General features: G+C 39.9%; 1 protein-coding gene across 1 annotated transcript in view; it reads right to left on the bottom strand.

Moving 5' to 3' along the window:
• Positions 1 to 577: 577 nt before the first annotated feature.
• abraxas1 (abraxas 1, BRCA1 A complex subunit) overlaps positions 578 to 27,951 on the bottom strand; it is a 42,635-nt gene continuing 15,261 nt past the window's right edge. Inside the window, exons 5-9 of the mRNA XM_072256330.1 lie at positions 25,439 to 25,632; positions 25,185 to 25,304; positions 19,868 to 19,952; positions 10,719 to 10,833; positions 578 to 3,638 (exon numbers count right to left, since the gene is read on the bottom strand). Of these exons, the coding sequence (XP_072112431.1) occupies positions 3,196 to 3,638; positions 10,719 to 10,833; positions 19,868 to 19,952; positions 25,185 to 25,304; positions 25,439 to 25,632 (957 nt within the window). The 3' untranslated portion in view covers positions 578 to 3,195. The remainder of the gene's footprint in view (positions 3,639 to 10,718; positions 10,834 to 19,867; positions 19,953 to 25,184; positions 25,305 to 25,438; positions 25,633 to 27,951) is intronic.

Genomic DNA, 27,951 nt, shown 5'->3' with positions numbered 1-27,951 from the left:
CACCATGTCCACACTGACCCCCTGGATGGAAATGGGTCACCGGTACCTTAGCCCTCCTCAGGTCTACCACCAGCTCCTTAGTCTTTTTCACATTAAGCTGCAGATAATTCTGCTCACACCATGTGACAAGGTTTCCTACCGTAGCCCTGTACTCAACCTCATCTCCCTTGCTGATGCATCCAACTATGGCAGAGTCATCCGAAAACTTATGAAGATGACAAGACTCTGTGCAGTAGTTGAAGTCCGAGGTGTAAATGGTGAAGTAAGAGGGAGACAAGACAGTCCCCTGTGGAGCCCCAGTGCTGTTGATTACTCTGTCAGACACACAGTGTTGCAAGCACACGTACTGTGGTCTGCCAGTCAGGTAATCAAGAATCCATGATACTAGGGAAGCATCCACCTGCATCGCTGTCAGCTTCTCCCTCAGCAGAGCAGGCGGATGGTGTTGTACGGACTGGAGAAGACTTAATGGTACTTCAGCACCATTAAGATGTGAAAAGATTTTTTTTAAATGCCCAGTGTAAATTAACTACAAATTGAACAAGTAAATAGTTAAATACACAAGTTAAAGAATATATATTTTTTAATTTTTGTGAAGATTGCGCACTTGGGTTTTGCATTAGTACAGTATATTTTCAACAGCAGTAACATTTACAGGAAGGCACGTCAATGGCATAACTATATACATTTAACTTTAGGATCAGGGCAAATGTGAAATTGGAGAACTCAATGTGAACATAGAATTTTCTTAAGGATTTTTGGGTGAGAATACATTTTTTTGCATAGTTCAGGGTAATTTCTGGTGAGCTCTCACCATTTGCAAAATCTGTTTGCCGACACAAGTGAATTTTAGTTACAGTGGAGTTAGCAGCAGCACTACCTTGCAGCTGCAGAGACCTGGGTTCATTCCTGTCTGTAATAAGTTTGCACGTTCTTCCTGTGACTGTGGGTTTCTTCCCACATCTGAAAGACATGCACATAGTAGGCTAATTGGTTACTGTAAATTGCCTCTAATGTGAAGGTGAACGGCAGAATTTAGGAGCTGTGGGGAGAATATAAAATGGGATCAATGGGTTTGGTGTTGAAAGGTTAGTCATCACTAACTTGGTCAACTCGTTTCTCTGCTTAGATTCAAGGCATAACTTGGTGAGACACATGACCTTCATTTTACCTTCCATAATTAACTAATATGGGTAGGTTGTTAATTCTTTGGGTGGGAAAGCATTCTCGATTTAACAGGTAGTTCCCTTAGGCATCTATTATGGTAACTAGTCTACGCCATATAACAGTGGTATAGGAAAGATATAGTGAGTTGCTCCCCCACATCCGAGTTTTTTTGGATGATAAAGTTATCAAACTAACTTCACAAATACAAGCAAGAATTTTGACAGCCAAGGATAAACTAGAAGTTATAGTTTAGTAGTTCAAGTGCTTGGCGATACAAGAAAGATAAAGTGACTCAAAGCCATCAGGGAGCAAAGGGATTGATGTGTCTGTGGACACACCCCTTAGAAGTACTGCATCAACAGAAAAGGTAATTTAAAAGGCATATGGAAATCTGGGTTTATCTCAGAAAAGTTGGAATGTAAATGTAGAAATATTTTAATTTACCCTCACATGAAATGCTGCCTGCATGCCATCCCTCAGCAATATAATAATTGGATATACTCAGATTCACAAGAAAAAATAGTTTGTTATGGAATGACATGTTGCATAAACAATTTTTTTCCTTCAGATTAGAAAGGATGATCTAATCAAAGTTAGAGAATGTTTAGATTTAACCAATTGAATACTTTGGTAATTTGTTCTCATGGGAGTATTCCAAAGCATAGGACACATTTCTAAAAGATTAATATTAAGATTGAGATTTCCAGAAAAATTTCTTGCAGAGCTTATTGGAATTTCAGAACTCTATCCCCAAAATGGCTGGATTCTGAGGCAATTTAAATATTTATGTATACAGCTTAGTTGCAAGGGTACAAAGGTATTTGAACTGTAAAAATGGTGTCAAGTTACAGACAAGCTAAAACCTTAATCAAATAACACAAGATATGGCAAAATAGTCTATTCTGTGCACAGAGCACGTGGGCATAAACTGCCTTTTTCTGTAACAATGAAACTTTGGTTTAAGTATCAATCTCATGTCCAATTTCTACATGGCTTTAACTTATCTCTGCAACCTCCCCAGTACTATTGCAGAGAATACTGTAATCCTATCTTCATCTGGATCTTCCAGTTGCCTGTCAACTGACAATTCAACAGTCTCCAACCAGCTAAGTCTGAGCTCTAGAATTCCATCTCTAAAAGTCTTTACTGCTAAAATGTGCTTTCTAACCATCTCATTCATTTTTGGTCCTTGCTTCCCCTTTGGCTTGGTGTTGATTTTTAACAGGTTATGGTTCTGTCCAAGTAACTTATACTCCTTTGAATGAATTAGAATGAGCTTCACTTCGAAAGAACATTTAAAAATCATTCACTTCAAAACATCACTTTCTATCTGCAACCTTTCTTAGACTTTGAAAGATTTGTCAAATCAGTGTCAAACAATGCCCATTTTGTAATTAATCAACACAAGATAACATTATTTTTATTTTCAATAAATAAATAAATTGTTTCAGATTGCTTCAATTATATGCCAAATCTTCTGATCTGTAACTTGTTTCTAGACTCATGAGCATGAATTTTACCCAGTATCAACTGCATGCTATTGTCTTGTGTTCCCAGGGAACTACCCATCTTAGATGGCTGCTAAGATGTTGGGTGTTCCATCTTTTGGAGGAAGTTTATTCCAAGTTAGCTGAAGTGCACAATACAAAAACCGGTGTCAAAGTGGTGGAAACACACACAAAAAAACCCAGAAAAAGAACTCTTTTCAAAAGTTAAGAACAGGAGAGATTTAATCTCTTTAGGCAATAATCATGAAAAAACATTACTGTATTCCAAACTGTTCCTCAATCTTTGTTGCTGTTTCTGCAAAACATTAAAATTTTTGTTAACGTCTCCAGTATTAGCTGTCAGACATTTCAAACAAAACTGAAGGAATCACCATGATGAAAACAAAACCATGTGCTTCTCTTGCATCCATACCATAGCATGCTTTTCAAATATAGCATCCTTTTCAAAATGTATTACAAAGATTTGGCACTTTGCTTTTGTTGAATAAAAATGGCTTATCAATTTTCAGGCCAGAAATGTTCAAAAAGTTGGTGAAGCTGTTGACATGATATCATTCACATAATCATCCAGTTCTTCTTCATTCTCTGATTCAGTTTGTCTGATCACCAATTCTGTTTCACTGCCCTCACTGTCTCTATGTGATGACCTTCTGGTCTGAGACAAAACTGCTTTCCGTTTTTTACTCCAACTGGGGCGATTGTGGCAGTTCTTTGTCTTCCGTTTACATGTAATCCCAGAAGCATTAGCCTTTTCTGCGGGTGATGTGTGGGTGTTTTTTGATGAATCCTGTGCGACAGTATCCTTTAAATTCAATTGATCAACTTCACTGTTGCAATGAACTGGAAGAACTTGACCACTTCTTGTAATTGACATGGATTGTAAAAGTTTTGACTGAGGAAAAGCTGCCTTCAAAGCCTCTGCTAAGTATTCATTTTTCTCTATATGGTCAGATTTCTTTTCATCTATATTTAAAAACAAAATAAAAGGTTACTATGCATAAGTGCTTCTGTACATTGTGGTCTACCAGACAAAAGTCACATTAATATTGTAGCTTCAGGAGTCGCACTGCACTGTAAAGATCCCCAGCATTTTTTTAAATGAATAGAAAAATAACAATTGTGCAAAAATGTGTTCTTAAAAATGAAAATTCAAAACTAGAAATCAGCTTTTATATGAATTAGGAGCCATGTATCTATTTTCTATCTAGCTGTATTGTATTTTGAATTGCATTGTATATTATGGGTAATTTGTCACGTGGGTTGTGGTATGGTAGAAGCAAATGACCATAGTTAAGTATTCTCACTTTGTCTTAGTCTAGTCGAGAAAGGGTGAGCCGGGGAATGATATTTCTTGTTGACCACTAATTTTGCTTAGTTACACTAATTGGAAAACTTATTTCATTAATTATGTTCAAATATGTTAGTTATTCTTATTTCGCTGTATCACTAATTTAGTTTTGTTAGTTTATCACTACAGGATCATCTATCTTTGCTGGCTTCATAATAAAAGATAGAATATATTTTTTCTTGACTTCGAACTCAGTTATTTTGGAAGTGCATCATAAAATGTCAACTCCTGTATTCAGTCTCTCAGTGGTTTTGGTTTCTTTTCAAGTAACCGCTATATTTTATTAACACAAAAAAGGAAAAGCATCGCCTTTGACCTGTTGGTGAAATTGGAATCGCAACATTGAGAAGCTTGCAGTAGGGTTGTGTGCAACCTTTTGTTGATTCATGCTGTGTATTTGTGATTGGAACACAGTTTTGAATGCCTGTCCATTGGGAACTGTTGCTCAATTGTATGCCGTTTGCCTGAGGGTTCATCGCTTTGTTTTATTGAAATCCTGAAACAGTTGCGAACATTTGAATTGAATGCTGTTCGTTTGGTTTAAGCACTGTGGATGTGCTGTCAGTTCGTTGTCAACACTTATTGAATGGAATGTTGCCAGTGCATTTTGTAAATGTACCGTGGACAAACAAACAGCAGGTTGTGCAGTAAGCAGAAAGTAACATGAGTGAATCAAAGCGTGGAACTAACGTTAGTAACCTTGAAGTCAAGACTTGCAAAAGAGAAATTAAACTTATTTGGAAAGCTTTAGTGGGTAGCGGTTGTGAGAAATAAGGGAAATGCCTTACATGTGCAATCTCGTTTTGAGGATTTGACTAATCTTTGTGAAGCTGTTGCTAAGCAACATCACGTTAATCTCATTACTTCCTGAGGACGAACAGGGAAAGCAAAACAAATGTTTTTCAAGCATTGTTAGCCATTGTATGTCATTCATAGAGGATGTTAAACAATGGTTAATCCAAAAATGTTACTTTGAAGGTCAAGTTGCTGCAACAAGTGAATATGGATCTCTACTTCTATCAATTTCTCAAATTCCAAGGCATGTTTTGACTACGCATATAGCACAGCATCCACAAGATGATGTAAGCCCGAGTGACACAAAATCAAATGTCACTGCTTGAGCTTCTGTTGCAGGAAGAAAACCTGTATCTATTAACTCCTCTGCAAATATTAAAACAGAGGCTAGTTTGGTTGCATTAATGGCACGTCGACAATTATTGAAGGATAAAAATGCGCTGGGGGAGCAAGAGGAACGATTAATTGCTACAGAGAAGGAAAGAACAGCTTAAGTTGGAAGAAGAAATTGCTGCACAGGTGGCCAAAGTTAATGTGTTAAAGGCTTTGTGGTGAGTGCTAAAAGTGCTCCAACAGGACTGTTCTGTGGTGTGAGTTCTTATATTGAAAAGGCCAGAGAAAAACAAATACTCAATGTCAATGTTGATTCATTTGTTCCTCAAGTATCTGTGAAACATGAGCTAGACCCCCAAGACGTAGCTCAGGGTGTTTACTCTCGGTCTGCACTAATAAGGCTCTCTGAATCTATGTCATATTCCACAGCTTGAAGGGCTCATGGGGACACTCACTTACAGCATGGAAACACTCTTGTTTCAGATGAGAGGTCAAAACAGTATTATTGTTATTATGAGGAAGCAAAATTAAATAAAAACCTTATTGGCACAACAACAGTGCCTTTCATCTTTGCCTAAAGGACAGATTCAAATCTTCAATGGTGATCCATTGCAGTATCATGCATTCATGAAGACTTTTGAAAACAGTATTGAAGGCCAAAATGATGGCCATACTGACTGCCACTATTTCTTTGAACAGCACTCTAGGGATTGCGCTAAAGAACTTCTCAGAAGTTGCCAGCATGTCTACCCTAAGAAAAGATATGTAAAGGCAAAAAGACTTTACTATAGAACATTTTGGTACTGAACAGAAAATTGCATCCGTCGACATGCACAAGGTTCTTTCTTGGGTACCTATCAAATCTGAAGGCATGAAAGCACTTCAAATCTACACTTTTTCTTAGAGGCTGGTGCAATGCTATGGAAGAAGCGCAGTACATGAGTGAGTTGGATATGCCTGCTTATATGTCGATTGTCGTATAAGCTTAAGGACAAATGGAGAGCAGTGGTCTGTGAACTGCAAGAAAGGCACAAGCTTAAGATTATTTTACTAATGTTGTTGATTTTATTGAAAGACAATAATGTTGATGACTGCCTATGTTTAGCATCCTTTAAGGAAGAAGCAGTATCTCTCTATCATGATCTTGTATCCATTTGTGCTACTCACGAAGTGGATAAGCAGCATATGTAGTGTGCTAGCTCTGATACCAAAAGAGCAAGGACTGAAAGACATGAGGGATTTAGGTCTGGATCAAGATGTACATTTGGTGGAGAGAGTACTGGGAGTGCAATAGTGCATTCAGGCTGATACTTTCAAGCTTAAGATCATGATCCAAGACAGACTGCTCACCAGAAGGGGGACCCTCCCCACAGTTAGTTCCATCCATGATCCTTTAAGTGCTATCTGATATGAAGATCCTACAAGATCTTTGTAAGAAAGCTTGCCTGAGATAACACTATGGCAAAATCAGTTCACGAGTGGACAAGCTGGCTGGAAGAACTCTGCCAGTTGGAAGAATTTAGGTTATTAAGATGTTTGAAGCCTCTGGATTTTAGAGAAGCTACTGCGCAGTTACATCACTTTATAGATGCAAGTGAAGATGGCTATGGAGCAGTGCTGCACAACACATGCTCTCTCTCTCTCTCTCTCTCAGGTGCACAGTGCTTTTTATCATGGGAAAATCTAGGTTAGTTCCATGCCTCATATGGAGCTCACCGCTGCTATGAAGGAAAGCCGTATTAACACATTGTGGAGGAAGGTGTTGCACATGCAGCTTCATGACTCAGCTTTTTGAACTGATTGTACTTCTGTGCTGAAGTACATAAAGAATGAAACTTCCAGGTTCTGAACATGCGTTGCGAACAGAGTTTCAGAAATTCTTAAGGTCTTACAAGCATTTCAATGGAGGTATATAAACACTCCAAGTAACTCGGCAGATGTGGCCTCTAGAAGGCTGAGGGTGAAAGCATTCCAGAAGAATGACACAGTTATCAGGGCCTCAATATCTTCTTCAGCCTGAAAGGGAATGGGCTGTGAATCCCAGCTGTTCTGGAGAACTCCTGCTATACGATTCAGAAGTCAAGAGAAGTGTTACAATGAATGCCATGCTGATTGAAGAGCAGATGGATGCAGTAACACAAATAATCCATCACTTCTTGTCCTGAACCCATTTAAGGGAGACAGTTGCGTGGCTTCTTAAATTTAAGAACCTGCTCTAGTTTCTTAGCCAGAAGAGGAAGCAACTGAACATCGCTGTTATTCAGTCTGAATTGGATGAATAACAATAAAGGTATTACTTGGAGAGGTTGTCTCTCAGTGGAGGAGCTCAGAAAGGCTGAAATGGAGATCATCGGGTTTAGCCAAAGAAAGATTTCCAGTGTAGGAGTGGACTACTTTAGACCTTTTGAGGTGATGAGCAGAATGAGTAGAGTGAAGAGGTAATGGGTCATATTTACCTGTCTAGCTATATGAGCTATTCACATTGAAATGGCATCTTCTTTAGACAGAATCCTTTGCTGATGGACTTTGACGCTTCATAGCAAAACGAGGACAGGTTCGTGAACTGCACCCTGATAACGCAACAAACTTTGTTGTTAATGAGTGTGAGTTGCGAGAAGCCATCGAGAAGTGGAATCATTCACGGATCAGTGGTGTCCTTCTTCAGAAAGGAATTAAGTGGATTTTTAACCCGCTGGCTAGTTCACATCATGGAGGAGCATGGGATTGATCATGTCTGAGTGAAATGATCTCAATTCCACCAGATCTTGACGAAGGGAGTTTCCACACAGTCCTCTGTGAACAATGGTCATCCAGTTACTAAGGCATCCTCCAATCCCAATGATTTGGAAGCACTAATACCTAACCACCTGTTGCTTCTGAAGACCTCACCATCCTTATCAACAGAAGAATTTGAAAAAGAAGACACTTACACTCATTGTAGATGGAAGCAAATCCAATACATGTCAAACTAGTACTTACCCACAATTATAGGAATATCAGAAGTGGTTAGGTATAAAATATAATTTCTTCCCAGGAGACATTATACTTATAGTCAATGACACAACACCTTGAAATTCATGGATCATTCAAGACATTCTAGACAGAAGAGGATTTGTGTGGCAGGTCTGCATGAACACCAAGACCAGCTGTCTGGACAAGCCTTTTACCAAGATCGGTCTTCTACAAGACGCTACAGCTCTAGAAGCTTCATGACTGAACAACAGTTGAGGCCAGTTCATTGGCTATATTTAAGAGGGAGTTAGATATGGCCCTTGTGGCTAAAGGGATCGGGGGTATGGAGAGAAGGCAGGTACAGGGTTCTGAGTTGGATGATCAGCCATGATCATACTGAATGGCGGTGCAGGCTCGAAGGGCTAAATGGCCTACTCCTGCACCTATTTTCTATGTTTCTATGACTTTGACTGGGACTTACTGACTTGACAGAGAGTGGTGGTAAATATCACTCTGTACTGGTCTAACCGCTGGTAACCTCTGGCCTGGATGACTGTTACATGACTTAGCTGGAACATTAAAAAAGGAAGATACACATTTTGCATAAATGTTAAAATGTTTATCCTTATAGATTTCACATTTCCTAATTTTTAGCATTATGTAGTTCTAAGTATTATAGCGTAATAATTAGGGGCTGGGACGTAGGAGTCATTTACCTATTTTCTGTCTGTCTGTATTGTATTTTGAGTTGCATGCCTATCATGGGTAACTTGTCATGTGGGTTAGGACATGGTAGAAGCAAATGAGTATAGTTACGTATTTTGTCTTGGTCAATTTAGTGTCGTTGAGAGAGGGTGAGCAGGTGAATTTTTTTTTGTTGACCTCTAACTTTGCTTAGTAATGCTAATTGGAATGTTTATTTCATTAATTATATTTAATTACTTTGGTTATTCTTATTTCTCTATATTGCTAATTTAGTTTTATCAGTTATTAAGATTGCTTGTCTTTGCTGGTTTTGTAATGTATAATCGAACAAAGTGTGTCGTACAATGTCAATTCTCATACTCTGTCTCTCAATGGTTTTGGCTTGTTTTCAAGTAATGGCTACATATTACACCAAACATTATCTTACACTTACATTATAAATTTCTACATTGCCATGTAAAATGGAAATTTTCTACGAAAACATGTTATGATGCCGTTACATCAGTACCTTTACTGGTAGTAGGATGTAATTAGAAAGGTAAATATAAATTATATATGTGGACATTGGAATTTTGGTAGTGTGTATGTTAAAATGCAAAATGTTCTTTTACTGACTTGTTGTATTTCTAATCATCTTTCACCTCATCACTTAAAAATTTGGAATCATGCCTGGTACCCTTCTGAGCACCTTCGTGAAATGGCCCCTCTTTAAAACTAAGCAAATGCAAATGCATATTAATGATTTATGTCAACCCATCTAAATTATGCATGGATCATTAGGAAAGCTTCCTAAATGTGGATCAAAAGGAACTTGTCTGATATTTCTCAATCTGCTGAAATTAGTCATTACAATGTCATTTTAGTTTTGATCGGTTAGCTTATCTCAAATGAGGTCACACTGGATGAATGCAAAGATAGGTTATTAAATGATTAATATTTTTATATTTTTGTTATAATCAACCTCATTAAATGCTCTAAGGAGCAAAAAACCTGCAGACTTTGAAATCCAAAACAAAAACAAATTGCTGGAAGAAATTAAGCAGCTCTATCTGCAACTGTGGGAGAGAAACTGAATTAATATTTTACATCAAGGACCCAGATCGGAACTGAATCAACAAATACCTTTCCTCTCCCCACAGGTCCTATTTTATCTCCTGAGTACTCCCAGCATTTACAGTTTTTGCAAATCATAAATACAAGAAAATCTGCAAATGCTGGGAATCCAAAGCAACACACACAAAATGCTGGAGGAACTCAGCAGCTTAGGCAGCATCGATGGAAATGAATAAAGAGTTGACGTTTCAGGCTGAGACCCTTCTACAGTTTTTGCTTTGGTCCGATGAACATCACAAGCAGTCTAACGTCCAACAATATCTTTGTGGATAGCATTCATGGGTTGTTACTGAAAGTACAGTAATTATCTGTAGTTGCTTTTAAATTGTATGTAACAATGCATGCATTCTTTGAAACATTTGAACTATCTGAAAACCTAATATGAATAACTTATAATTAGAGAACATTATTATACACCTCTTCTATAATAACACAATTTCAATAATTAGTTTCTGATCCTGAAGACCATCAAGTTGGTTTATTAAATTTACTCTAGTTCCCACTTTAAAATATTAGTGTCCTATAATGACTGTAATATTGGTACAGATTCACCCCAGCTTACCAATGCCTGACTAATGTACCGCCTGGATTTATGAGCAAGCATTTGAGTTACTGGCAGGGTGGATTTGCCAGCTGCTGCAAGACTATAGGCAATTTTCTGTTGGTTGGGAACTCTGTTCCCACAAGTTGTGAATCGCTTGTTTACAAATAGCTCACAGGAATGGAACCCTGCCACAATCCAGGAGGACTTGTACTGTTATATAAAAATAATTGCTTATGATACAAGAAGTTCTTACCTTGAATCACTGTGCATAACTGTTTCTTCTTTGATACCTTCTCTCTCAATCCTTGTACATCAGCAAGTAAACATTCCACTGTGCGTTCACTCTCTTCTACCTTTGAACAAGCAGTCTATGACCATGTGGGATTTAAGTAATGAAAATAGGGAATTTATTAAATACATATATTGAATGGGCTTGGGGTGAAATACATTGCTTTTACCAAAACAATACTTTTAAGTCTTACTGTGATAATTGCACCCTACAAATAGCATAAAACTCTGAGTGGTGGAGTCTGGCACCAGAGTCTTTCTTATTAACTCCAATTGGTACACAATAATCTGTTTAAATCATTTCTCATTCTCCATTCACTGGCACAATTTACTGTTTATAAGTCATGAAAGCTTCAGGCAGAGTAAAATAGTCACCTCTACATGGGAAAAGCATTTTACAGGAATACATCATTTTGTTGCAATCAGAGACACTGACTTGAGGCAAGCCATAGTAAGAATGAACGATTGACGAGATAGATGGTAACTGTCTGGGAGCAGGGAAAACAGCTTCAGCATTAGGTTATGTGATGAACATAAACTAATCACATCTGTGGGGAAAATGTATGCAGATAGTTAATTAACAAAAAAATTAATGTTTTATGAAAATAATTACTAATGACACAGAGGTTTGGTTTGGCAGAGGACTAAAAGATGATGAAGAAAAACAGATTTGTGGAATGGGATGATAGGTGAAAGGTACACATTCATAGAATGAGCTTCCAGAGCTTGTTGTACAGGCAGGTACAGTTACAATGATTTTAAATGACATTTAGACAGGTTAATAAATAGGAATAGTTTAGAACATAGAAAAGCACAGCACAGTACAGACCCTTCGGCCCACAATGTTGCGCCGACCCTCAAACCCTGCCTCCCATATAACCCCCCATATACCTGTCTAGTAGTCTCTTAAACTTCACCAGTGTATCTGCCTCCACCACTGACTCAGGCAGTGCATTCCACGCACCAACCACTCTCTGAGTAAAAACCTTCCTCTAATATCCCTCTTGAACTTCCCACCCTTTACCTTAAAGCCATGTCCTCTTGTATTGAGCAGTGGTGCCCTGGGGAAGAGGCGCTGGCTATCCACTCTATCTATTCCTCTTATTATCTTGTACACCTCTATCATGTCTCCTCTCATCCTCCTTCTCTCCAAACAGTAAAGCCCTAGCTCCCTTAATCTCTGATCATAATCCATACTCTCTAAACCAGGCAGCATCCTGGTAAATATCCTCTGTACCCTTTCCAACGCTTCCACATCCTTCCTATAGTGAGGTGACCAGAACTGGACACAGTACTCCAAGTGTGGCCTAACCAGAGTTTTATAGATCTGCATCATTACATCGCGACTCTTAAACTCTATCCCTCGACTTACGAAAGCTAACACCCCATAAACTTTCTTAACTACCCTATCCACCTGTGAGGCAACTTTCAGGGATCTGTGGACATGTACCCTCAGATCCCTCTGCTCCTCCACACTACCAAGTATCCTGCCATTTACTTTGTACTCTGCCTTGGAGTTTGTCCTTCCAAAGTGTACCACCTCACACTTCTCCGGGTTGAACTCCATCTGCCACTTCTCAGCCCACTTCTGCATCCTATCAATGTCTCTCAGCAATCTTTGACAGTCCTCTACACTATCTACAACACCACCAGCCTTTGTGTCGTCTGCAAACTTGCCAACCCACCCTTCTACCCCCATATCCAGGTCGTTAATAAAAATCACGAAAAGTAGAGGTCCCAGAACAGATCCTTGTGGGACACCACTAGTCACAATCCTCCAATCTGAATGTACTCCCTCCACCACCACCCTCTGCCTTCTGCAAGCAAGCCAATTCTGAATCCAGCTGGCCAAACTTCCCTGGATCCCATGCCTTCTGACTTTCTGAATAAGCCTACCATGTGGAACCTTGTCAAATGCCTTACTAAAATCCATATAGGTCACATCTACTGCACTACCCTCATCTAATGCCTGGTCACCTTCTCAAAGAACTCAGGCTTGTTAGACACGACCTGCCCTTCTCAAAGCCCTGCTGACTGTCCCTGATTAGACCATGATTCTCCAAATGCCCAGAGATCCTAACTCTAAGAATCTTTTCCAACAGCTTTCCCACCACAGACGTAATGCTCACTGGTCTATAATTACCCGGATTATCCCTACTACCTTTTATGAACAAGGGGACAACATTCGGCTCCCTCCAATCCTCCGCTACCATTGCCGTGGACAACAAGGACATAAAGATCCTAGCCTCGCCTCATGGAGCAGCCTCGGGAATGTTCCGTCAGGCCCTGGGGACTTATCCGTCCTAATGTATTTTAACAACTCCAACACCTCCTATCCCTTAATATCAACATGCTCCAGAACATCAACCTCACTCATATTGTCCTCACCATCAAGTTCCCTCTCATTGGTGAATACCGAAGAGAAGTATTCATTGAGGACCTTGCTCACTTCCACAGATTCCAGGCACATCTCCCCACCTTTATCTCTAATCGGTCCTACCTTCACTCCTGTCATCCTTTTTTTCTTCACATAATCGAAGAATGCCTTGGGGTTTTCCTTTACCCTATTTGCCAAGGCCTTCTCATGCCCCCTTCGTGCTCTTCTCTGCCCCTTAATCTCCTTTCTTGCTTCCCTATATTCCTCAATAGACCCATCTAATCCCTGCTTCCTAAACCTCATGTATGCTGCCTTCTTCCACCTGACTAGATTTTCCACCTCACTTGTCACCCATGGTTCCTTCACCCTACCATTCTTTATCTTCCTCACTGGGACAAATTTATCCCTAACATCCTGCAAGAGATCTCTAAACATCGATCACATGTCTATAGTACATTTCCCTGCAAAAACATCATCCCAATTCACACCTACAAGTTCTAGCCTTACAGCCTCATAATTTGCCTTTCCCCAATTAAAAATTTTCCTGTCCTCTCTGATTCTATCCTTTTCCATGATAATGCTAAAGGCCAGGGAGCGGTGGTCACTGTCCCCCAGATGCTCACCCACTGAGAGATCTGTGACCCAACCTGGTTCATTACCTAGTACTAGATCTAGTATGGCATTCCCCCTAGTCGGCCTGTCCACATACTGTGACAGGAATCCATCCTAGACACACTTAACAAACTCTGCCCCATCTAAACCCTTGGAACCAATCAGGTGTCAATCAATATTAGGGAAGTTCAAGTCACCCATGATAACAACTCTGTTATTTCTGCACCTTTCCAAAATCTGCCTCCCAATCTGCTCCTATCTCTGCTGCTGCCAGGGGGCCTATAGAATACCCCCAATAGAGTAACTGCTCCCTTCCTGTTCCTGACTTCCACCCATACTGACTCAAAAGAGGATCCTGCTACATTATCCACCCTTTCTGTAGCTGTAATAGGATCCCTGACCAGTAATGCCACCCCTCCTCCCCTTTTTCCACCCTCTCTATCCCTTTTAAAGCACTGAAATCCAGGAATACTGAGAATCCATTTCTGCCCTGGTGCCAGCCAAGTCTCTGTAATGGCCACTACATCATAATTCCATGTATGTATCCAAGCTCTCAATTCATCACCTTTGTTCCTGATGCTTCTTGCATTGAGGTACACATATTTCAGCCCCTCTACCTTACTGTCTTTACACCGTTTATTCTGCTTCTCTTTCTTCAAAGCCTCTCTATATGTTAGATCTGGCTTTACTCCATGCACTTCTTTCACTGCTCTATCGCTCTGGGTCCCATCCCCCTTGCAAATTAGTTTAAACCCTCCCGAACCATGCCAGCAAGGATATTGCTCCCCCTCGAGTTCAGGTGCAACCCATCCAATCTGTACAGGTCCCATCTTCCCCAGAAGAGATCCCAATGATCCAAAAATCTAAAACCCTGCTCCCTGCACCAACTCCTCAGCCATGCATTCAACTGCCATCTCCTCCAATTCTTACCATCACTGACACGTAGCACTGGCAGCAACCCTGAGAACGCCACCCTTGAGGTCCTGTTCTTCAGCCTTCTGCCTAGTTCCAGAAACTCACACTTCAGGACCTCATCCCTCTTCCTGCCTATGTTGTTGGTCCCAACATGTATCACGACTTCTGGTTGCTTTCCCTCTCGTACCAGGATGTCATGCACCCGGTCAGAGACATCCCGGACCCTGGCACCCGGGAGGCAACAAACCATGCGGGTGTCCTTCCCACGTCCACAAAATCTCCTGTCTGCTCCCCTGACTATAGTGTCTCCAATGATGACAGCTCTCCTGTTCTTCGTCCCACGCTTCTGCACCACCGGGTCAGACTCAGTGCTGGAGGCCCTGCCACCGTGGCTCACACCTGGTCGGTCGTCCCCGCCAACAGTATCCAGGACAGTGAACTTATTATTCAGGGGAATGGCTACAGGGGTGCTCCACACTACCTGTCTGCTCACCTTCGCTTTCCCCGCTCTGACTGTCACCCAACATCCTGCTTCCGACAGCCTAGGTGTGACTACCTCCCTGTAGCTCTCATCTATGACTACCTCATTCTCCCTTATGAGTCGAAGGTCATCCAGCTGCTGCTCCAGATTCCTTACACGGTCTTCCAGATTGCCCAGCCGTATGCACTTCTGGCAGATGTGACTCTGTGGGAGAGGGGCGTTTCCCTAAGACGGTCACATCTCACATGAGATATACATCACCGTCTCAGGAGACATTGTAAAGACTTAACTGTGAGCAAACTTGTCCTCCGCCTCTTCTCGTCGAAGCCTCTCGAGTCAAAGCCTCAAAGCTCGACTCCTTCACTGGCCCACTCACTCACTGGCTGCTTTCCACAGGCCACTTCACTTGAGCTATCCCTCTATTTACCTGTTTGAGCTTTTCAAAATGCTTGATCACCTGACCTCGATTGCCCAATTCGCTGCTTTCTGCTGAGTCTGAGCTATTCAAATCTTGATTGTCTAATCAACGGCTTTCTGCTGATCTATTCAAATCTTGATTGACTTGATTGCACAGACCAGCTGCCAAAACTGCCAGAATCTCTCGAGTCAAAGCCTCAAAGCTCCCCTCCTTCAATGGCCCACTCACTCACTGGCTGCTTTCCACAGGCGATATATGGAGAGATATGGGCCAAATGCAAGCAAATGAGACCAGGTCAGGAAAGCATGGATGAGTTGGGCCAAAGGGCATTTTCTGTGCTATATAACTCATGACTGATGTAGAAAAACCTCTGGAAGGAAAAACTGAAGTAGGAGGATACATTCAAAAGGGATATTGAACAAATAGAAATCTACGAGAAAATATATCGTAGATGCTAGAAATTGGGAAATAAAAAGTTAGAAATATACAGGAGATCAGGAAGTGGAAAGAGAAACAGGATTAACATTTCAGGTTAATGACTTTTCATCAGTTGCCCCTGAACCTTCCAGAATGGGAATAAGTTTGTTCCGACCTGCCAATGCCAGTTCTTTTAGAGAATTAACCACGTAGTCATTTCACCTGTTTTTTTTCCACAGCACAAGCTTTTCCTTTACAATTTCCCTTTGTAAATTACAGTTGGATATAAATCACTGACCTTTCTCAAAGCGTATTACAGATTATAACCATTGGATAAGAGCCATTTTGTTGAAAATATTAGTGAAAAATAATGGATGGGCCTTTGACCTGCAGGTATACCCATTGTTGTTTCTTTTGGGCTGATAACTTTTCTCTTCCACTAGTCTGATGACAAATGGAAAATAGAGTCATTGAATACTACAGTACAGAAATGGGCCCTTTCGGCCCACCTGTCCAAGCTGACCATGATGTATAGCCCTTTTGTTTGCATTAGATCTGCATCCCTTGACACCTTTCCTAGCCAAGCACCTTTCAAACATTGTAAATTTATTTGCTTCCACCACCTCCTCTGGCAGTTTGTTCCAAATAGCCATTACCCTGTGTGTGGAAAAACCTACCCCTCAAATTATTCCTCTTTCAGCGCCTTAAACCCGTGACTTCTAGCTCTAGAATCCCCCCTCTCCGCAAAAAGACTGGTCTCTCATAATTCTATAAATCTCTATAAAGTCATCCCTCAATCTCTAATGTTCCAGGGAAAATAAACCCAGCCTAGCCAATCTCTCCTTATAACTGCATGTCTGTTGCCTGTCTGTCCAATATTTTCTGCAATCCCTTCATTACCACCACATCCTTTGGCATTATGGTGACTAATACACAATACTCCAATGTTTTGTACAGTTGCAACATAATGTCCCAACTCTTATACTCAGCACCCTGCCTACGAAGGCAAGCATACCAAATATCTTCCTAACATATTCACCAGTGTCCCACTTTCAGTGAGACATGGACTTCCTGAGGTCCCTGCCATTTACTCAATATAACCCATCAGAATTGGACTTCCCAAAGTGTATTAGCTCAAACTAGCCTGAATTAAATTCCATCAGCTGCTTATCATCCTTTAATTACAACTCATGAACAATAAAACATGAACGCTTAAAGCCATGATGAACTGTACTCTACCAAAGGATCTCATTACCCCACTGCTTGAAATCATGTCAAACTTGAGGAGTGAGGAATTCAAATTTGGGAGAAGAATTAAAAAATAATCTTGTATCCTAAATTTTTAATGCATAATAGTTTACACTTCCAAACTAAACCAGCGGAATGCTGATTTCTCAAACTGGCCATGAAGATGTCATTTAATTATACAGAAATTAACATGCGTAAATAAGTACATAAACATAATGAGACATCTTTTTGATGGGATTATGGGCACTAATTAACCTTATCCAGCATTGAGATATGGAGACAATGAGCTGTAAAATCCTATATTTGCATACTGCTAACGATTTATGACAAATTGTACAAGGTAACTATTATGGAATAACAGAAACTAAAGTACAACGTTGCACAGGTAAGCTATTCTGGATAAATAGATCTGAAAATACACAAACTGAGCAAATAAAAATGAACCAAAACAGTAAGATCCAACACAATAGTGTTTTGACAAACTTTCTGCTGAAAGATTATTGGATCAAGGTATGAATTATTTTGTTCTCTTCCATGTGCAGCTTAATCTGAGTACTTCCAGTTTTTCTAATTTTCCTGTGGTCCTTATCAGCCAAAAGCGTAGCTCGAATAAATAAACAAACATTCTATAAAAGCAATCATATCATTTTGGAGTGGATTACTTTACACTATTGTTTTAAAAAAAATCATAAGAGTTTTTACTTTTTTGGAGATACAGCGCTGATCAGGCTCTTCTGACCCAATGAGCCATGCCATCTAACAACCCACCTACCTAACACCAGCGTAATCACAGGACAACTTATAATGACCAATTAATCTGCTAACTGGAATGAGAGGAAACCCATGTGGTTCCAATTGAACTTTGAACTACAATGCCCTGAGCTGTAATAGTGTTGCACTACCCACTTTGCTACCGTGACACCCACTTGACTGAAAGTTGTCATGATACCAAACTAGTAATTACGTCAGGATTTCATCAGCATTGAACCTGCACTGAGCCAGCAAATTATTTGCATTCACTCCCAGTAGGTGAACTAGTGCCACCAAGTTACCCATGCTGTTGGATGATTGGAAAAACCTTAACTTGGAGTGAAGGAAAGAACAATAGGAAACATTTTACATTGGAGGTAGGTAGGTGGGCTGGTAGATGGTAATATGCTTGAAGAGTGTTACAGTGACAACTTGCCACAAAATTAGACTCAGCCTCATCCTCGCAACAGGTTATCAAGTCTTGCACTGAAAAAAATGTATGATTCTTTTAAAAACATCCATGTTAGACTTTAAAACTACATGCTGGCCATCATCCCAATGAAAACTTATGGAGGCTGCTGCTTCTTATCTGACTGAATATTGTCCTGCAAGTGCATCAAACGACATTTTAAATGACAATCAGAATTGTGGGGTTTTCTGATGCTACCAGCCCCAGCCCAGTTCCCTCTGTTATGACTTTGTTACAGGAGGTAGAATCATCTTCTGGCTGTACACCCAACACGAGAAAAACTCTGCAGAACTTCCCTTAGCAGATCAGTCTGCACAGTGTAAATGGAAGTCTGTGCAATGATCTACCCAGTTTTACTTCACAACATAGCAAATCAATCATTGTGCAGTTTTGGACATCCACTTCCTACAGAATTTACTAATATGATCTGAAGAACAGTTTGGCACAGATCTTTGCTTGCTTTTCACTAACTGCCCACCAACAACATATACTTAGTACTTAATTTCAGAACCTTCCCCAACCCAGCACCTGAAGTAGTTAGCTCTGTTATAGGATATGATTCCACACTTTAGTCTTGCCCTAACTTTACTTTGCTTGAGGTTACTCAGTCCCAGGTATACACCGACATAAACCAACCATTAAATCCATGAATTTCCTGCTCTGTTGAACTGATAGCAGAATCTAAAACTAGGGTTCTTAAAGAAAAGACAGGGAGCATTGCATTGATCGTATAGTAAGTTGAGTAAATTATACAGAAAAATACATGATAGATCAATTAATTTTAAACCAACAATAAATCTTTGATAGCCCTGGAACCAAAGATGGTGCATGGAGCCAAGATGAACATCAGTCACAATCTGAATGAGTGGCAGAAAATACAAAGAAATCAATGGCAGACTCCTGTCCCTACGTTTTTGTAAACAGGAGAGCATTTGTCTGATTCTCTGTTTATACTAATGTTTTAATCGCAGCAGTCACAACTTCCTTTAACAATGTGAAGGTGTCACTCTCATCCTACTACTACTCTTGAAAATAGAAGCATTGACAAAGGCTACAGTTTAGTCATTTTGGAACTAATGTAGGGTTGAAAGACTGGGAAGGAGAGAATTTGAACAGCTGACCTCTACAGTGAAGGTTAAAATTCTAATCATCGTATAATTTATGCTGAGTAATGAAATATAAAAACATTTATATTTTGTAATTCCAAGGCAAACTTTAATCAATTCCATCTCAAATATGAAAAATGGCAGAATTCATTTTAGTTATCAATTTTCTGACAAACCTTAAGACGTTGAGTATTAGAATGATGAACAGAGTGTAAACAGAACAGCTCTGTAAAATAACTAAGGATAAATGTCTTTCCCTTAGAGTGAAGTGTGAAATACTGATATCAGAACAATAGAATTTAACAAATTTATTCCAGTTACCTTCAGTTCCTCTTGCAGTGTATTATATATGCATTTAATTCTCTGAACCTCTTTTAAGGACCCATGCTGATCAAAAAATGCGCATCTGAGGGGTTTAAAAAAAAGTTAAGTAAATTTATTCTGCTTTCAATTTATCCTATTCATCATTTTGTCATTTATAAAATAACCAAGCTCTTTTACCCAAGAAGGATGTTAAACAATAAGTACATTAACCTGCCCATGAGATGCTTTAATTAACCTGAATATCTGACAGTTGTATTATTTTGGTCTACATCAATTATTGATCCAGGCTCAGTCACTGATTAATTAAAGTTTAATTTCTTTCAACTCATTAATTCTTACAGCTCAGCATTCAATTGTATGTTTAGCTGAGAATGATGCAGGGCCTTAGCTAAGATCTTGCATTATGTATACTGTAATTTCCATTCTCCAGCCCAATGAAGGTCAATCCTTCCATTTTCCAGAAGATACAATGAGAAAAACCCTAATGAAACACAGCTAATTACTAACCAATGATCTACATTCAACGCATTGGTGAGAGAATACATGGTCTAGTGAAATTAAATTGATTTTCAAACATAACTAATAAAGAAAGTTCTTAATTATGGTTCTAGTTTCACTTTATGAATCAGTGTTCTTTGCAGGAGAAAACACCTGCTTTGCTCAACAATTAGAAGTTATTTTAATTCTGAATGCATGTCTTCAGAGTGCGCTAATAACATTATTTCAAACTGCCTTGACTTATTTGAAATAGTTAATAGCATTTTGTTTGGTTCCAGTTTATAATTGCAATTCAAATTTCAAAATATTGTTTGAAACCTTGTGCACTAAATTTAAATCAATAAGAGCATTTTAATGTATGTTAGCCTGAAATCTCTACTAAACAAAAAGGAAAAATACCTAGAATGCACCATATATGAAATCCATCTTCAATCTTGAAGTAACATAAAACTAATGTCTACACCAACTATCATTCTCAATTCCTTTAACAATGCAATAAATATTCTGCATGAAATCACTTGCTTAATCAATGCAATGTACCATTTTTTTTTTGCAAAAGACCATTCATGACATGGAATCCACCATCCAGATGATCTATCAGGAATTTTTCTAGGACAAATCCCAGAAGGATATGCATCCTCACTGAGCAACTTTTATTCATGTCATACTGCACTGAAAGCAAATGTGTTTAATTTTACTTACCGTCCTCATTCCCATTTTGGCAACATTGCTGAATGATGTAAAATTAAGGGACTCATATATCCTGCAGTTCAACTTTGTTAAAAACTTAAACATACTTTGAGGTTAAGGCAATTTCAGTACTATTACTGCCATTTATTTTTACCTGGAGTCTTTAAACAACCTACTATTTACCATTATACTACCTGAGAGAGAAGTTACCAAATTTATTTTCTGTAAACTTAATACAGTATTACTGTTTAATCAATAAGAACATAAACAGAAGTTAAGCCACTCGGTTCCCTAGGCCTGCTCTGCTATTCATCAGTATCTTCAACCACAGCCATATTCTCCTATAAAATCCTCACTTCCCTTAATCACTTCAGTTTCAGAATTGCTGTTTTGAACACAAATGATCACTTTCTCATTTGTTTTAGATGAGGGAAAACATCCTCTCCAAATCAGCATTTTTAAGCCCTTGTTGAATTTAGCATATTTCAAGGAGGTCACATTTCATTCTTTCAAACTCAGCAGAAATGAAGACCAGTTAACTCAATCTCTCATTGCAGTAGTGGACAACTCTCGTAGAAATCAATCTTGTGGACCTTTGCTGCACTCTTTCTATGTAAGCATATCTTTTAAGTAGGAAACCAAAATTGCTTTTCCTGGCAAAGATTTTTCTTTGGGTTTAATATTAACTATTTTCTCCTGTAACGCTTTTTTTGTGATAAGGAATATATCAATTGCGGATATAGTTAATAATTAAAAATAATCTATTTTAAAGGTATCAAGCAGTTTGTTTCTGGCCATATGATAACTTTATCATAATTGTATATAGCTTCGACACAAAAAACGCTTCTAAAACCTTATACACCCATTATTTATTTATTTGTTCGTTTCCCTTTTTTTCCTCTCTCTGTCCCTCTCACAATAACTCCTTGCCTGCTCTCCATCTTCCTCTTCCTCTGGTGCTCCCCTCCCTTTCTTTCTTTCTCCCCAGGCCTCCTGTCCCATGATCCTCTCCCTTCTCCAGCCTCACATCCCTTTTGCCAATCAACTTTCCAGCTCTTAGCTTCATTCCTCCCCTTCTTGTCTTCTCCTATCATTTCAGATCTCCCCCTCCCACTTTCAAATCTCTTACTAACTCTTCTTTCAGTTAGTCCTGACGAAGTGTCTCGGCCCGAAATGTCGACTGTACTTCTTCCTATAGATGCTGCCTGCCTGCTGCGTTCCACCTGCATTTTGTATGTGTTGCTTGAATCTCCAGCATCTGCAGATTTCCTCGTGTTTGTATACACTACCTTACTACCTACAAATGATGCCATGGCTGCAATAGCTAAAATTACCGTGAACATGTGGGGAAAATTTGAAACACCAAACAAGGAAGAGAGGAACGCTTTGTAAGTCTGTTAAAAGCCAGTTGCCAAGGAATGGAACTGGTTAGACACCAATTCAAAACCGGACAAAGCAAGACATTTAATAAACACAAGAGATTTTACAGATGCTTTAAATACAGAGTAACACACACAAAATGCTGTAGGACCTCAGCAGGTCAGGAAAATACAAGTAAAAAACAAAATTTAGAAGAGAGTTAGATATGGCCCTTGTGGCTACGGGGATCAGGGGGTATGGAGGGAAGGCTGGGGCGGGGTTCTGAGTTGGATGATCAGCCATGATCATAATAAATGGCGGTGCAGGCTTGAAGGGCTGAATGGCCTACTCCTGCACCTATTTTCTATGTTTCTTATACTTTAAGGACTAGACAAAGTAAATATAAAGATGATGTACCTCTTGGTTAGGGTATCTAGAAACAAGTATTTCAAAACTGATGAAAGGTCATTAACCTGAAATGCTAACACCGTCTTACTCCCTTTAAAGGTGCTGCACAACCTGCTGAGTACTACCAGCACATACAGTACTTTATTTTCAAGTTTCTAGCATCTGCAATGTTTTGCTTTTCAATATTCATGAGAGATTCAGGAAATGAAAGGAAGTATGAAATGGCAAATCAGGTACAAGGAGTGGGATGGCCGCCTCCTGTTTCTAGAGTTCTGAAGAGGACCCTGAACCATTGCCATTTCTAATAACAATACATCTGTGCTCTAATTTTTTCCCTAAATCATCTACAAGATAGAAATCTGCTTATAATACAACAGAATTACAAGGATTTGTAAACTGAATCAGTTATAAAATTTTATAAATACAAACTGTCCAAGTAGGTCCATTGTGTCTGCCTGCTTTTGCCCCACTGAACTCATATCCACATATCTTGACTCCATTTTATCCCCCTTGATTCAGCCCTTTCTCACCAGCATCTGTGACATTTCACATGCTCTTGATCTCTTCAACAACCTTCAATTCCCTGGCCCTGATCACCTCATTTTTACCATTTATGCCTAATCCTTATATACTTCTATTTCCCTTCCGGAACCCCCTAAAGCTCTCCGCTTCTTTCTTGACAACAGTCCCAACCAGTTCCCCTCAATCATCACCCTTCTGTCTGCTGGAACTGGCCTTCACACTCAACAATTTTTCTTCCGGATCCTCCCACTTTCTACAAACCCAAGGTGTATCCATGGGCATCCACATGGGCCCAAGCTATACCTGCCTTTTTGTAGGTTGCGTGGAACTTTCCATGTTCCAAGCCTTCTCTGGTAAAACTCCCCAACTCTTTCTGCACAACACTGACGACTGCATTGATGCTGCTTCATGCACCCATTCTGAGCTTATTAATTTCATCAACTTTGTCTCCAGCTTCCACCCTGCCCTTAAATTCACTTGGTCCATTTCTGACATCTCTCTCCCTCCTTTCTAGATCTCTGTCACCATCTCTGGGGACAAACTGTCTAAAATCTTTTCTAAACCAACCTTGACTATACTTCTTCCCACCCTGTCACCAATAAAAAAAGCTATTTCCTTTTCTCAGTTCCTTCATCTCTGCTACACATTTGTTACCAGAATGAGGCCTTCCTTTCCAGAACATTAGAGGTCTTCCTTCTTCAAAGAACAGGGTTTTCCTTCCTCCACCATTGATGCTGCACTCACTCACATCTCCTCCATTTCCCAGACATCCACGCTCACCCCATCTTCCTGCCGCCTTAACAGTCAGAGTTCCTCCTGTCCTTATCTACCTTACCATGAACCTCCGAGTCCACCACAATATACTCCGCAACTTCCACCAACTACATCCTACCACCAAACATCCTTACCTCCCCCACTTTCCATTTTCTATAGGAGGTCGCTCTCTCTGTGATTCCCTCGTCCATTCATCCCTCCCCACTAATCTCCCTCCTGGCACTTATCTCTGCAAGCAGAAGTGCTACATCTGCCTATTCACCTCCTACCTTACTTGCAATCAGGGCCCCAAATAGTCCTTCTAGGTGAGGCAACATTTTACCTGTGAATCTGTTGGGGTGGCCTGCTGTATCCAGTGCTCTCGATGTGGACTCCTCTACATTGGTGAGACCCGACATAGCCTAGGGTACCACTTTGTGGAGCATCTTTGCTCCATCAGCAACAAGTAGAATTCCTGGTGGCCAACCATTTTAATTCCAATCCTTACTCCCATTTGGACATGTCAATCCACAGTCTCCTCCACTGTCACAATGAGGCCACTCTAAGGTCGGAAAAACAACACCTCATATTCCGTCTAGGTAGCCTCCAGCCTAATGTCATGACCATCAATTTCTCTAACCCAGAAGGTTGCAACCTGAAAATTCGACTCTTCATTCCTTTCCATAGTTGCTGCCTGACCCACTGAGTTCCTCCAGTATTTTGTATATTACTCTGGATTTCAAGTATATGCAGAGTTTCTTATATTTAGGACTTCATCTCAACATTTCAAAACAATTAGACTACTTGGTAAATTCAAATCTGTAAAGTGTCAAAATGACCTACATCCAGCAGATGGCAGCAACATAATTGCAGGTTCAGCAAAGGCACAGTTCTGCAAAAGAAACTAAACATTACCACCCATAGCCATATTTATTCTTTCACCAAATCAAGCAGAAGAGTCCCTGCATCTCTCCATTTCCCATTCCCCTCCCAAGTCAAGCCTAAGCTTTTTGAGACACTAGCCACATTCCACCGTATCAACTCCAGTTAACTCAACAAAGTAGGGGAGAACAGAGTTTTCTACCTGTGTTTCTTCATTGCTCGACAATAACCCCCAGCATCACTGGGTCCAGAAAATGTTTTATAATCTTGTTGTTCAAACATTCCTAGATTGGTCACAGATACAGGTATTGGCTGAACGAAACTGCATTTGAGAGAGAAAGATAAACATTAACTTCAAATATTATTAAAATGTAGACTACAAAAATAATTATTTCTACTACAGTTCAGAAACGGACTAGCTGATAACATTGCTGAAAGAAATGTGGCATTACTCACGTTTCTTGTGGATCATACAGTGTGTACTCCAGATTGTGTGTGGAGCCATTCTCTCTGCTTAACTTGGTTGAAAGGAGAAAGAACACCAACTGTTGGTTTTTCAGATGCTTCTGAAGGGTCCTGTGAAGGAGACGTTCTCGGAATGTCATGGTCTGATTTGTGTTACGTCTGAACTTATACCAACCAATAACTTTCTAAGGGGGAAAAAGTATAAGTAGATTTAGATCTAAATCCAGGTTAAAAATAGGCGGGACAGCGTGGAAGCGCAATATCACTTAAAATTTAAGCATTTCAGCAAATAAGTCATTAATAACAGGGCTTGCTATCACTGCGCATTATCTAACAGCTCGACTACAGGCAACTCATTCAAAAATTAACCAATTACATAAATTGCACACAAATGTACACATCATACAGGATAATAAAACAGATCATAATTTAAACCTGAACTGCAAATATTCATTTTTAGGCTTTCTTTTAACCAATGTTTACTACAGGGTAACTATGAAATGATTAAATTTCCAACTGATCTACATCTCATTATATTCTTTGACAACCTTCCTCTTTATCTACCACTCCACCTATTTTTGTATCACCCACAAGCTTAATCAGTAACCTACATTTTCATCCAAATCATCTACAGTATATATCACTATAACAAAAGCCTTGGCATTGACCCATGCAGAATACCACTGGTCTCACTTGTCCACTGCAGTACTGAAGTTCATATGGACAATATCCATTGCCATATACTGAGCAGTTATCTTCATAACCTCAATTAAATCAAGCTCATAAGACATGACCTCCCCCACACAATGTTGCGGTGACTATCCCTAATTCCCAATTGTCCTTGTTAAACAAAGAAACATTGGCTATTCTCCAGTGGAAATCTTTCCAGTGGTGAAGCAGGGAGTACAAAGATATTTGTCAGAGGCCCTGCAATATCTTCTCTTGCCTCCTTCAGTCATCTGGGATATATCCCAGAAGGCCCAGGGGTCTTATCCACCTTAAAGTTCTTCAAGAGACCCAATACCTTCTCCTTCTTGATATCAACACACCCTAAAACATGAATATATCCACCCCAATCTTACTATTCTCCATAACAAATACCAACGTGAATACTTGTTTAATACCTCACAAACTTCCTGTCTCCAGGCATAAATCAAAGGTGAGGCCACCTTCTGGGTGGAGGAGAACACCTCATATTCCATCTGGGTAGCCTCCAACCTGATGGCATGAATATCAATTTCTCCTTCCTTGAAAAGAAGTATATTCCTCTCCCCCCCCCCTTATTGTTCTATGCCCCACTCTGGCCTCTTACCTCTTCTTACCTGCCTATCCACCCACTGCCCCCCCTCCCCGGGTCCACTCCTCTTTCCTTTTCGCCTAATGTCCACTCTCCCCCCAATCAGATTCCCTCCTCTCTAGCCCTTTACCTTTCCCACTCACCTGGTTTCACTTATTACCTTCCAGCTATCCTCCACCCCTACCCCCAGCTTTTTATTCTGGGGTCATCCCCATTTCTTCTTAGTCCTGAAGAAATGTCTCAGCACAAAACATTGATCATTTATACATTTTCACAGATGCTGCCTGACTTGCTGAGTTCATCTAGCATTTTGGGTGTGTCGCTTTGGATTTCCAGCATCTGCAGAATTTCTCATTTATAATTTCCGATTCATGCATTTCTCATCCTAAGGCACATAAACTTAATTACGTATTCAAAAAAGGCAGCTGCACACTTTGAAAGCAACCAAATTATATTTAAAGATACGAGGGGTGACTCATAAGTTTGTGGCCTAAGGTAGGAGTCAATTTTAGAAAACCTAGCACATTTATTATTCCTACATTTACACACTTAGTCCAGCGGTCATGGAGCTTACGGATCCCTTCTTTGTAGAAGTCGGTGTCTTGGACCTCCAGAAGTGGTCCACAGCAGGGGTGATTGTAACAAGAGCTGTATAATTCATCCCCTTCTACCTTAGGCCACAAACTTATCAATCACCCCTGTTGTGGACCACCTGGAGGTCCAAGAAGCTCTCATTACATGCATGTGCAGTTCAACTCTGAGTGATAATGCAGAAAGTTTGGAGTTAAAACTCATCTCCTTCTACCTTAGGCCATGAACTTATCAATCACCCCTGCTGTGGACCACTTCTACAAAGAAGGGATCCGTATGTTCCACGACCACTGGACTAAGTGTGTACATGTAGGAGGGGACTATGTTGAAAAATAAATGTGTTAGGGTTTCTAAGATTGACTTCTTCTACCGTAGGCCACAGACTTATCAATCACCCCTTGTAGAATACATTTGATGAAAAATCCATATCTCCAGCCTTTGAATCTCAAAAGAGCTAAGTGAAATACTAACCTGAAGTTTATCAAGTGCTGACTCCCAATTAATGAGCCAATTTAAGATATCAGGTAGGATAATTTACGACACTGAATACATTGCTTAGTGTCATAACAGCAAAAGGCCAGATGAATCAGTTCAATTCCTTTCTTGGTTTTGGAGC

Source organism: Mobula birostris, chromosome 4, assembly GCF_030028105.1.
Source record: "Mobula birostris isolate sMobBir1 chromosome 4, sMobBir1.hap1, whole genome shotgun sequence".
Classification (NCBI taxonomy): Eukaryota; Metazoa; Chordata; class Chondrichthyes; order Myliobatiformes; family Myliobatidae; genus Mobula; species Mobula birostris.
This window is presented reverse-complemented; position numbering and strand designations above follow the sequence as displayed.